Raw genomic sequence first — 13,538 nt, 5'->3', positions numbered from 1 at the left:
TCTGAAAAATTGGGAAAACTTTGAAAATGTCCCCAAGTGCAGTGGCAAAAACCATCAAGCGCTACAAAGAAACTGGCTCACATGAGGACCGCCCAGGAAAGGAAGACCAAGAGTCACCTCTGCTTCTGAGGATAAATTTATCCGAGTCACAAGAATCAGAAATCGCAGGTAAACAGCAGCTCAGATTAGAGACCAGGTCAATGCCACACAGAGTTCTAGCAGCAGACACATCTCTACAACAACTGTTAAGAGGAGACTTTGTGCAGCAGGCCTTCATGGTAAAATAGCCCCTAGGAAACCACTGCTAAGGACAGTCAACAAGCAGAAAAGACTTGTTTGGGCTAAAGAACACAAGGAATGGACATTAGACCAGTGCAAATCTGTGCTTTGGTCTGATGAGTCCAAATTTGAGATCTTTGGTTCCAACCACAGTGTCTTTGTGCGACGCAGAAAAGGTGAACGGATGGACTCTACATGCCTGGTTCCCACCGTGAAGCATGGATGAGGAGATGTGATGGTGTGGGGGTGCTTTGCTGGTGACACTGTTGGGGATTTATTCAAAATTGAAGGCATACTGAACCAGCATGGCTACCACAGCATCTTGCAGCGGCATGCTATTCCATCCGGTTTGCGTTTAGTTGGACCATCATTTATTTTTCAACAGGACAATGACCCCAAACACACCTCCAGGCTGTGTAAGGGCTATTTGACCAAGAAGGAGAATGATGGGGTGCTACGCCAGATGACCTGGCCTCCACAGTCACCAGACCTGAACCCAATTGAGATGGTTTGGGGTGAGCTGGACCGCAGAGTTAAGGCAAAAGAGCCAACGAGTGCTAAGCATCTCTGGGAACTCCTTCAAGATTGTTGGAAGACCATTCCCAGTGACTACCTCTTGAAGCTCATCAAGAGAATGCCAAGAGTGTGCAAAGCAGTCATCAGTGCAAAAGGTGGCTACTTTGAAGAACCTTGAATATAAGACATAATTTCAGTTGTTTCACACTTTTTTGTTAAGTATATAATTCCACATGTGTTAATTCATAGTTTTGATGTCTTCAGTGTGAATGTACAAATTTCATAGTCATAAAAACACAGAAAAATCTTTAAATGAGAAGGTGTGTCCAAACTTTTGGTTTGTACTGTGTATATATACACTCACCGGCCACTTTATTAGGTACACCATGCTAGTAACGGGTTGGACCCCCTTTTGCCTTCAGAACTGCCTCAATTCTTCGTGGCATAGATTCAACAAGGTGCTGGAAGCATTCCTCAGAGATTTTGGTCCATATTGACATGATGGCATCACACAGTTGCCGCAGATTTGTCGGCTGCACATCCCAAAGATGCTCCATACAAGGCAGGATGGATCCATGCTTTCATGTTGTTTACGCCAAATTCTGACCCTACCATCCGAATGTCGCAGCAGAAATCGAGACTCATCAGACCAAGCAACGTTTTTCCAATCTTCTACTGTCCAATTTTGATGAGCTTGTACAAATTGTAGCCTCAGTTTCCTGTTCTTAGCTGAAAGGAGTGGTACCCGGTGTGGTCTTCTGCTGCTGTAGCCCATCTGCCTCAAAGTTCGACGCACTGTGCGTTCAGAGATGCTCTTAGGCCTACCTTGGTTGTAACGGGTGGCGATTTGAGTCACTGTTGCCTTTCTATCAGCTCGAACCAGTCTGCCCATTCTCCTCTGACCTCTGGCATCAACAAGGCATTTCCGCCCACAGAACTGCCGCTCACTGGATTTTTTTTCTTTTTCGGACCATTCTCTGTAAACCCTAGAGATGGTTGTGCGTGAAAATCCCAGTAGATCAGCAGTTTCTGAAATACTCAGACCAGCCCTTCTGGCACCAACAACCATGCCACGTTCAAAGGCACTCAAATCACCTTTCTTCCCCATACTGATGCTCGGTTTGAACTGCAGGAGATTGTCTTGACCATGTCTACATGCCTAAATGCACTGAGTTGCCGCCATGTGATTGGCTGATTAGAAATTAAGTGTTAACAAGAAGTTGGACAGGTGTACCTAATAAAGTGGCCAGTGAGTGTATATATATATATATATATATATATATATATATATATATATATATATCTCACTGACACACATATACTGTATATATATATATATATATATATATATATATATATATATATAATACTGGGCTAGATAGCATAAAAGCCGGCTAAGTCCTTACCAAACCGACAGGATATGAGACATGGTCTACATACAGTAAACCATTGCATATCTGTTATATTTTTGCATATCCCTCACTAATAATGTTAGTAGTGTGTGCAAAATTTGGGAGCTCTAGGTGTTAAAATAAAGGGTTAAATCACCAAAAAATCTGGCATGGGCTCCTGCGCAATTTTCTCTGCCAGAGTGGGAAAGCCAGTGACTGGGGGCAGATATTAATAGCCTAAAGAGGAACCATGGTTATTGGCCTCCCCTGGCTAAAAACATCTGCCCCCTGCTACCCCAGAAAAGGCACATCTGTAAGATATGCTTATTCTGGCACTCAGCCACTCTCTGCCCACTCCCCTGTAGCAGTGGGATATTGGGTAATAAGGGGTTAATGTCATCTTGCTATTGTATGGTGACATTAAGCCTGGTTAATAATGGAGAGATGTCAATAAGACACCTATCCATTATTAATCCAATAGTGGGAAAGGGTTAAAAATAAACACACACATTAAGAATAAAGTACTTTAATGAAAGAAAGAAAAACACAGGGTTTTATTATCTTTATTGAACATTCAATCCAGCTGAAGATCGTCGTTCTCCTGTAACAAATTCCAAAGTAAAAAAGCAACAATATCCCATGCAGAAAATCCATCTGAAGGGGTTAAATACAGTTACAATCAGAAGCGCTGATAATGCTGCCGCTCCCGGCTGTAAAAGACAGGGGAATGAATGGAATGAAGGTAACATAGCTTAGGTGACTAGCGGTGCTGTCACCGAAGCTGCGCCCCTGGTGGCATAAACTCATTTGAACTGTAGCATGAGAAAATATTCAGAAAAATTCCCACGCTGCAGTTCATCTGAGTTTAACTGTATTTAACTCCTTCAGATGGATTTACAGCATGGGACATGACGGTACGGAGCACAGGTATGGGAAATTGTTGCTTTTTTATTTTGGAATTTGTTACAGGAGAACGAGGGTCTTCAGTTGGATTGAGCGCACAATAAAGATAATAAAACCCTGTGTCTCTCTTTATTTTATTAAAATACTTTATTCTTAATGTGTGTGTGTTTATTTTTAACCCTTTCCTACTATTGGATTAATAATGGATAGGTGTCTTATTGACTCCTCTCCATTATTAACCAGGCTTAGGCTGCCGTCACACTAGCAGTATTTGGTCAGTATTTTACCTCAGTATTTGTAAGCCAAAACCAGAAGTGGAACAATTAGTGGAAAAGTATAACAGAAACATATGCACCACTTCTGAATTTATCACCCACTCCTGGTTTTGGCTTGCAAATACTGATGTAAAATACTGACCAAATACTGATAGTGTGACGGCAGCCTTAATGTCACCTTACAAGAGCAAGGTGACTTTAACCCCTTATTACCACATATACCACCGCTACAGGGGAGTGGAAAGAGAGTGGCTAAGTGCCAGAATAGGCGCATCTTAGGCTGGGGTCACACATGGCGTAAGACAATACGCAACGTATTATACGTCCGTATTACGCGTTGAATACGCCAAAATGTCTCCGTAAGCGACTTCCGTAGTTCCGGCGTTGCTGAGGTGTGGTCGCGTATTTTGCGCATGTGCTTGTGCGTGTGTGATGCGTGTGTGATCCGTATGGCGTATTTATCACGCACCATCACAAAATGGACATTTAACGGTTTTCAGGCCTGCAAATCATTTAAACCATCATTAACCACACTATTTAAGCCCTCTACAACAGGTGGAGCCCTCCCATCTGCCCTATATGTTCTCTAGCATATTTTGGCTGTGTTGCTTGGAGATTACAACCATGTCTGGCCCTGTGTATGTAAGCACAACTCAGCGGGTGTTGCTTCACTGGGTGTTGTCTCGTCGCTTTGGACAGCCATATTCGGTCAATGTGGATCCGCGAAGGAGGAGACGAAGATTGTGGGTCCATCCTCTATTGATCCAACGCCAGAGTAAAGGCCATTTCCAGAGACTATATTCAGCTTTGAGGGCACATCCAGAGAAGTTTTACCAGTATACTCGCATGTCCATCCGGACTTTTGACATGTTGTTGGAGCTCTTACGTCCTGGGCTCACCTTTAAGGACACCTGGATGAGAAAAGCCATCTCTGCTGAGGAGCGTCTGCTACTAACCTTACGGTATGTATTCCACATTTGAAAATACTGTTTTTTGGGGGTTTTTCTTAACAAATGTGAGGTGTACTACTAGGTTTCATTAACTTCACTTGGACATGAAGCCACAAGCACATATCCAAGAATGTTGGCAAGATTATAGTCTATTTATTTTTTCAACTGCCAATTTGTATACTGTAAATAATGTCATATTCTATGAAATATACACTTGGGCTTCTTCCTTGGATCTTAGTGCTCATGTTTTTTTCTTTTCCCTTTTTGTTGTATTGCAGCTTCCTGGCCACAGGATTGTCCTATGCGGGTCTCCACCTGGAGTTTTTGATTGGGCGGTCGACCATTTCAGGCATTGTTAGGACAACCTGTTCCCAAATCTGGCTGAAACTACATGAAGCTGTGTTGCCTGAGCCAAAACAGGACGATTGGCTTAAAATCGCCACAGGTTTCCAAAATAATTGTGACTTCCCTAATTGCATTGGAGCTGTGGATGGGAAACATATCAGGGTGCGTAAGCCGCCGAACTCTGGTTCCCAATTCTACAATTACAAGCAGTTTTTCTCTGTAGTTCTGTTAGCAGTTGCTGACAGTAACTACAGGTTTGTCATTGTAGACATTGGGGCCTATGGGCGAACTGGAGACTCTAGGGTCTTCAATTCGTCCATAATGGGTCGGCGGCTACGTGACAACCAGTTGAATCTCCCACCACCACAACAACTCCCAGGCTCCAATGCTGAAGCAGTGCCTTTTGTTTTTGTTGGAGATGAGGCCTTCCAACTGTCGCGGAACGTCATGAGGCCTTACCCCAGGCGCAACCTTGACCACCGGCGGAGGGTGTTTAATTTGAGACTTGCCAGGGCACGGAGACTGGTTGAGTGCGCCTTTGGGATTCTTGTGGCCAAATGGCGGGTTCTTCACTCTGCCATACAGCTGAGTGAGGCGACAATCAACGAAGTGATAAAAGCCTGTGTCATTCTACATAATTTCACAAGAATACATGATTGTTCATCACCAAGCGTGGAAGATAACCTCATGATCAATGTTCGTAGGCCTACCCCATATGTCCCTCCTCCGCGTCGGCCACTTTCTGGTCTGAAAGTTCGTGATATCTTTACCAATTTTTTTTTGTCTCCTCAAGGTGCTATTCCCTGGCAAGACTATGCCTTTTTGCATGTGTAATTAATTAGCTATATAAAGTATGTGTGAAACAATTTTCCAACTCTGTGTTTAGTTTTTTCTTATTTCACATATGGTTATCAGCATATCATGTGTGTGTGATGGAAGAATGAATACAGCGCAGGCAGACGGTGATTGCTAGTACAAAAACATTTTACTTACTGGGTAACTTTTTCAACTGTGTAGGTTATTCTTTTGTCATAACCTTTTTTGGGTCTCATATTTTTTTTTTTTTTGCCCAAAATTGCCACTCCGAACACAAGCAACCATGCTCTGTAGTGAGAATACAAGCATACAAATTGTATACAAATCATAGAAAAAAACAAAACAAAAAAAATTAAAAGAAACATAAAAAACAAAACAAACCTAAAAACAAAAAATTACAAGTCCTGGTAGGTAGGGGCAGGAGAAGCAGCTTGCTCTGGGTCTGCATCAGGTGGCATTTGTAGGCCCAATTGTCCAGAACCCTGTGCAGATGATGTTGTGGCCTGAGGGACATTTGGCCAGCTAGGATGCTGGGAACTTGGAAGAGTAGGGCGTGGATTTTGGACATACCCCTGCTGCTGATAACCATATGGCCGGGAATCATAACCCAACCCAAAATGACCATATTGTCCATACCCAGGTTGGGACCAGCCTCCAGCACTGGGTGTGGACAAGTGGCCATTTTGTGATGGTTGAACATATCCCGCCATATGTTGCTGAGGTGGCCATTGTGTGGTTGATGGGGGTTGGGGCTGAGGTGTTGGCTGACGTGGAGGGGGTGGTTCGGATCCTTGTTGAGCTGCCAGGCCTTGTAATCTCAGAGGCCGCAGAACATTTTCAGGTGACATCTGCCACTGTTCAATCATCAGCATGAGATTGTATGGGTTATTTGGGGGGGTGCATGCGTCAACAAGGATCTGAAAACACCCTCTCACACGTAGCCTTAACTCCCTCTCTATGGACCTTAAGTAATTGGCCATGCTCCTGGTAAATCCCTCCTCCCCATCATCGTCTCGAACACGTGCCAAGTAGCTCAGGACCCCAGCATCGACATTTTGGCGGCTTTGTCTCAATTCTCTTCTGCGGCGTGCAAGCTGTGGTCTGACTGCAGCCTGTGGGGATGGAGCCAGGGCAACAGTTGGGCTGCTGCTATTTACAGGGTCATCCTGGCTAGGTGGTGGTGCTGCTGATGAGGCTGCCGCTGAAGAGGCAAACTGTGGGTCCTCTGGGTGTGGGACTGAGACAGATCCAGCTTCATGAAGAGATGAGGAGGATCCAGGAGGGATGGAGCCAGAGGGAGCAGCAGATGGACCAGCCACCTCTTCACCTTCCCCAACTGGGTCAATGACCAGTTCGGAGTCAGACCCTGTCTCCCTGTCAGTGAGGTTAGACTGAGTTCTGGAACCAAAAAAAAAAGTAAGAACACAAATAATACCAAAACCCACACCAAAAATTATTGAGATTGGTACTTACGGCCTGAGGTCCATGCTGGGATTGAGAAAGTTGAGCCGGTCAAAGTATATGTACTTTTTTTTTTTGGGAGGTGCCCCGGCTCCACTTCTCTCCCGCTGCTGCCTCTCCCTCCTGTACTGGTCGCGGATACTCCGCCACCTTGTTGTAACATCACCCACTGAAACAACAAAAAAAACACACATTCTTTAGACCATTAATCAGTGAGCTCCAAAAAGGTGTAAATGACTACACAGATTTATAAGTGTAGCATCCAAATAGGCCTTTGGGGAGAAGAATTCATCTTAAATCGAAACAAAAACCCCAATTAGCAAGCAAAGCCACAAGGACAGAGTCCACTAACCTCTATCACAGAAAGGACAAATAATGGGAAACACTGTTAGTAAGTAAAAGGGACACCTATTGTAAACATTAATGAAATCCGTATATCATGTACCACACCTTGGATCTACTGGTGGGCTTTCTAGTTCCTTCATGACTATTTAGTACATTGCGCAGAAATTCAAAGTAGAAAGGGCCTGATAATTCCAAAGAACATTACATTTCAAACATGGGTGTACTTACTTATCTGTCGCTGTGCCTGACGTGGCTGCTGGTCATAATGTGGGAAGAGGGCCACACACACGCTCCTCCATGCTGCCTCTTTTTGGGCTCTGTTGGCGTAGTTTGGATCTCTTTGGTCCCAAATTACAGGCCTTTCTTGGACCAAAATAATGAGCATGTCCACATTGATAATGTGAGACATGGTGAATCTCACTCCGTGGAGGCGTGCAGCAGACTTCCGGGTTCACTGTCTGGCTTTTTCAGCTAATTAGCATGTCTCACCTGCCTAATTGAGGCCTTTGGACGTTTCAGGACATCTGCCATTAAGTTCCGTATTTCTCGCAAGGCACACGCATGGTCCGTAAGAATTCCGTATTATACGCTCTCCCATAGACTTGCATTGGCGTATTTTTTGCGCGATACGCTGACAAACGCAGCAGGCTGCGATTTTCTGCGCCCGTACAAAGCCGTATATTACGGATCCGTAAGATACGGCTGATAGGACTAGACCCATTGAGAATCATTGTGCCGTATGCAATGCGAGTTTTACGGACGTAGTTTTTTCGCTCTTACGTACGTAAAACACGCATGTGTGACCCCAGCCTTACAGATGTGCCTTTTCTGAGGTGGCTGGGGGCAGATGTTTTTAGCCAGTGGGGGGGGGCAATAACCATGGTCCCTCTCTAGCTCTCTAGGCTATAAATATCTGCCCTCAGTCACTAACTTTCACACTCTGGCAGAGAAAATTGCGCGGGAGCCCATGCCAGTTTTTTCAGTGATTTAACCCTTTATTTAAACACCTAGAGCTCCCAAATTTTACACACACACTACTAACATTATTAGGGAGGGATATATAAAAACATAATGGATATGAAATGGTTTACTGTATGTAAACCATGTATCACATCCTGTCGGCTTTCGTAAGGACTTCGCAAAAGCCGGCAATTGAATTACTGGCTTTTATGCTATCTAACTCTGTATGGAATACATATATATATACAGCATATAAGCATATATGTGTTTCACTGATATATATATATATATATATATATATATATAGAGATTAGAAAAAGGAAGGCAGCACTCCAATATTTGCAAAGGTGAAAAAAGCTGTGACGTTTATTTCAGACCCACATCTTCATGAAGATGTGGGTCTGAAATAAACGTCACAGCTTTTTTCACCTTTGCAAATATTGGAGTGCTGCCTTCCTTTTTCTAATCTCTATGATACTTGGGTGGATGAGTGGACTGTCCTGCCTGGAAGGCTTGGCACCCGTTGGTGAGCTTGTGCTGTTTTCATCTTTTCTTGTATATATATATATATATATATATATATATATATATATATATATATATATACGGATTATTTATATATATATATATATACACATACATACATACACACATATATATATATATATACTATTATTATTATTATTTATTGTTATAGCGCCATTTATTCCATGGCGCTTTACAAGTGAGGAGGGGTATACATAATAAAAACAAGTACAATAATCTTGAACAATACAAGTCAAGTCATAACTGGTACAGTATATATATAAGACTGTATATATGTTTTCACGAATATTTGAGCCCATGGATCCATATGTCCATTTTGCAAGCCGGTGAGACAATCTTACCGTACAGATGCCATATGGATGACACACGGATACTTTTTGGAGAAAAAAAATCACATCCTCGCATTGAATACGGATCACTGTTCAGGAACTTTTCTGCGTATCTCAGCCATAAAAAAACGGACCGCATTTTTATACGTTAGGTCTGACCCCAGCCTTACCCTTAAGGCAGACAACTTTGTATGTTCTCCATCCAAGATAAATGATCCGATTATGCTAATCACAATCTGATAAGAGTGGAATCCATTTTTCTTGATTGTGGAGAATTAAAAAAAAAAAGATATGTCTATCTTTTTTGTGTGTCAGTGAAAATTGGGCTGCACCCGGATTTCAACCGAATTTGGTCTGATATTTTCCACGGAACCATGAGCAAGTGCTATCCATTCTGAGGTAAATCATGTATGCTGTGATTTTTTTTCCTTGAACTACTCAGTCCAAGAGAAAAGATCTGCTATGTGCACAGTCTCACTGAATAATCCCGAGTGCTGTCTGATGTTTCGACGGATAGCACACGGACCAAAACTACGGTCATCTGCACGAGTCCTTAGGAATTCCACAAAGTAGTCAGTAACTACCGCTGACCTGTCACATCCAGACGCACTTTGGAACATGAGGCTTTCAGTGCAGCGACACTCGGGGGGATGTGCCGAGCCTCAGGTGATGACTGCACTGCCATTTATCTAACTGAAGCCTGTTGCACAGGTTGGAAGACTGGAATTTATCCGTCAAGATAAAATGCAAACAATCCCAGTCATTTATAGGTGTACCAGCTTGTTATAATAATGAACACGTTGATTATATCATTGCAAATACTAATAGTTCTTACTTATGAGTTAAATTCTACCACAACCGTATTGATTCTTATTCCATGTTTTCCTTATTTGTCACAATTACAGGGGACAATAACTGTGAAGGGGTTAGTGGATCGAGAGAAGGGAGACTTGTATTCCTTAACCGTAGTAGCAGATGATGGAGGACCCAAGCTGGAGACAACTGTGGTGAGCTATTTAATTATTCATAACTATTCATAACATATTAACATTGGACTTACTTATGTATACACTGTATATATAGAATGAGTTGTTCCCCTGCTGTATTAATGCTGCTCAATTTAACTTTGGCAATTTAAAAGTAATCTGTCTCCAGGTTTTTGTAACCTAGTCTGAGAGCAGCATAATGTAGGGACATAGACCCAGATTCTAGCAATGTATCACTTACTTGGCTACTTGTTGTAGTTTTCATAAGACAGTGTTTTATTAGCAGGACATTATCACTACAGGACTAGTAAACCTGCTGCCATGTAGTCCTCCATATTCATGAGCTCTGTATAACCCCGCCCTCACCACTGATTGGCAGATTTCTGTGTACACTGTAGACGGGCAGCAGGCTGCCAATCAGTGATGTGGGCGGGGATATACAAAGCTCTGCATTCAGAGAACTGCTAGATCAGTGATTTTAGCAGCCCAATAAGCAGCAAGCAGCCCAATAAGTGACACATCGCTGGAATCAGCGTTTCAGTCCCTAAATTATGCTGCACTCAGATGGAGTTACAAAACCTTGTTGATCCCCTTTAATCAAAATCTGAACAAGAAAAAAGTTCAGTTCAGTTTCTAAATTTAATATATTTAGAATTGAGAGTCCTCAGTGGTTGATACCTTTTATGGAACTAAATTTAATATATATTTTTTCATTTTCCTTTTTTTATTTTTAGAAATAAAGTACTGGATTTCAGGGTATATTGAAGTTTGTTCAACATCTAAGACATGGTATTTTTGGTAGTTTAATGTTGTATATCACTATGTGCCCATATCTCGTTCAATACTCGGCTTGCGTGGAGAAGGCTATTTAAGCATGCTAAGTTACGGGGGAAGGAGAGCCGATCATTGCTGATGTCACATAACATCAGCATCAAGAGATCCGAATAATGTATTCATGAGCTCTGCGGCTGCACCGGGCAATCGAGACTTTGCAGCTAATTACAACATATTAGTAAAAGAGACGTGATAGCCCAAACATTACATTATAATAAACATATTTAGTAGTTATATGGCAGTGAAACATTGGTACATCTTTATTACAATCTTCTATATTTTTTTAAGTAAAAATTATTGGTCAAATTAGATTAATAATGTATACAGAAATATGTCTGCATCAGCTCTAGTGTGGAAAATTCTAAGAAGGATCTGCACATTATTACATCGCAATAGGGTCAGAATATTCTCGCTGTCCAGGACAAGAGGTAGCGGTAACAATAGGACGCTGAATGCCAGCTCGTAGCAAACAATCACTTTATCCCCCATGCTCCCCACCATTTCCTTTAGGATGTAGTTATAATGATGGCTGCAGATCCACCTTCCTCTCCATGGGTTTGTCGTTCCTTAAATTTCATTGAAAAGTTGTTCTCCCACTATATAGTAGTGTGTTAATTGTGAATGACTGGCTTTCCTGCTTTTACACAACAAGCCCTTCTGTACAGCTCATGGTCCATTATGGGCTGCACCTGGGAGGCTATTTCTGGTGAAATATGAGAATAATAAATAAAGGGAAGAAGACTGAAGAAATGCGATGTCTCTTATAAGGCCTCATTCACATGTTCATGTTTAAACATGTAGATGAAAAATGGTACCGGTGTTGTCAGAGTTTTGGATCAAAGTGTTATCAATGTACAGGCCGTGTGTCTGTTTTACCATCAGTGGGTCATCAGTGTTTGGTCAGTGTGTCCATTTTTACCATCAGCGTGTCATCAGTGTTTGGTCCATGTGCTTGGTTTTACCATCAGTGCGTCATGAGTGTTTTTCATGCTTGGATAAATGAACAAATAAATTACAAAGCTTCTCCTATACTTTGCAGAGTTAACCCCTTAATCCCATATGACGTTCTATCCCATCGAGGTGACCTGGGACTTAAATCCCAGTGACGGGATAGTACGTCATATGCGATCGGCCGCTCTCACGGGGAGAGCGCGGCCGGGTGTCAGCTGACTATCGCAGCTGTATCCAGCACTATGTGCCAGGAGCGGTCACGGACCGCTCCTGGCACATTAACCCCAAGAAACACTGCAATCAAACATGATCACAGCGTTCCGGCGGTACAGGGAAGCATCGTGCAGGGAGGGGGCTCCCTGCGGGCTTCCCTGAGACCCACGGTACAAGGCGATGTGCTCACCTTGTACCCAGCTTCTCCTCCCTGCAGGCCCCGGATCCAAAATGGCCATGGGGCTACTTCCGGGTCCTGCAGTGGCTTACCAGCGCCTGCCCAGAGCAGGCGCTGGTAAGCCTGGAGCAGTGCACGTCATCCCATATTTATCATCCCATAAATACATTTTTTTTATCTAAATAATAAAAAAACAATAAAAGTACACATATTTAGAATCACCGCGTCCATAACGACCCCACCTATAAAACTATCCCGCTAGTTAACCCCTTCAGTGAATGAGGTAAAAAACCCAACACTTTATTATCATACCGCCGAACAAAAAGTGGAATAACACGCGATCAAAAAGACCAATATAAATAACCCTAGTACCACTGAAAACGTCATCTTGTCTCGCAAAAAATGAGCTGCCACACAGCATCATCAGCGAAAAAATAAAAAAGTTATAGTCCTCAGAATAAAGCGATGCAAAAATAATTATTTTTTCTATAAAATAGTTTTTATCAAATAAAAGCGCCAAAACATAAAAAAAATGATATAAATGAGGTATCGCTGTAATCGTACTGACCGGAGGAATAAAACTGCTTTATCAATTTTACCAAACGTGGAATGGTATAAACGCCCCCCCAAAAAGAAATTTGTGAATAGCTGGTTTTTGGTAATTCTGCCTCACAAAAATCGGAATAAAAAGCGATCAAAAAATGTCACGTGCCCAAAAATGTTACCAATGAAAAAAGTCAACTCGTCCTGCAAAAAACAAGACCTCACATGACTCTGTGGACCAAAATATGTAAAAATTATAGCTCTCAAAATGTGGAGACGCAAAAACCATTTTTTGCAATAAAAAGCGTCTTTTAGTCTGTGACAGCTGTCAATCATAAAAATCTGCTAAAAAACCCGCTATAAATAGTAAATCAAACCCCCCTTCATCACCCCCTTAGTTAGGGAAAAATAATAAAACTAAAAAAAGTATTTATTTTCATTTTCCCATTAGGGTTATGGCTAGGGTTAGGGCTAGGGTTAGGATTAGGGCTAGGGTTAGGGTTAGGGCTAGGGTTAAGGCTAGGGCTAGGGTTAAGGTTAGGGTTAGGGTTGGGGTTTCAGTTAGAATTGGGGAGTTTCCACTGTTTAGGCACATCAGGGGCTCTCCAAACGCGACATGGCGTCCGATCTCAATTCCAGCCAATTCTGCGTTGAAAAAGTAAAACAGTGCTCCTTCCCTTCCGAGCTCTGCCATGCGCCCAAACAGAGGTTTACCGC

The 13,538-nt window shown here is 42.5% G+C and overlaps 1 protein-coding gene across 1 annotated transcript in view; it reads left to right on the top strand.

Annotated features, from left to right (window-relative positions):
* CDH23 (cadherin related 23) overlaps positions 1-13,538 on the top strand; it is a 1,745,895-nt gene that overhangs the window by 1,401,960 nt on the left and 330,397 nt on the right. Inside the window, exon 32 of the mRNA XM_077259280.1 lies at positions 10,022-10,123. Within this exon, the coding sequence (XP_077115395.1) occupies positions 10,022-10,123 (102 nt within the window). The remainder of the gene's footprint in view (positions 1-10,021; positions 10,124-13,538) is intronic.

This window comes from Ranitomeya variabilis, chromosome 4, assembly GCF_051348905.1.
Source record: "Ranitomeya variabilis isolate aRanVar5 chromosome 4, aRanVar5.hap1, whole genome shotgun sequence".
In the NCBI taxonomy this organism is placed as follows: Eukaryota; Metazoa; Chordata; class Amphibia; order Anura; family Dendrobatidae; genus Ranitomeya; species Ranitomeya variabilis.
The sequence above is the reverse complement of the archived record's forward strand: the minus strand, read 5'-3'. Positions and strand labels throughout refer to the sequence as shown.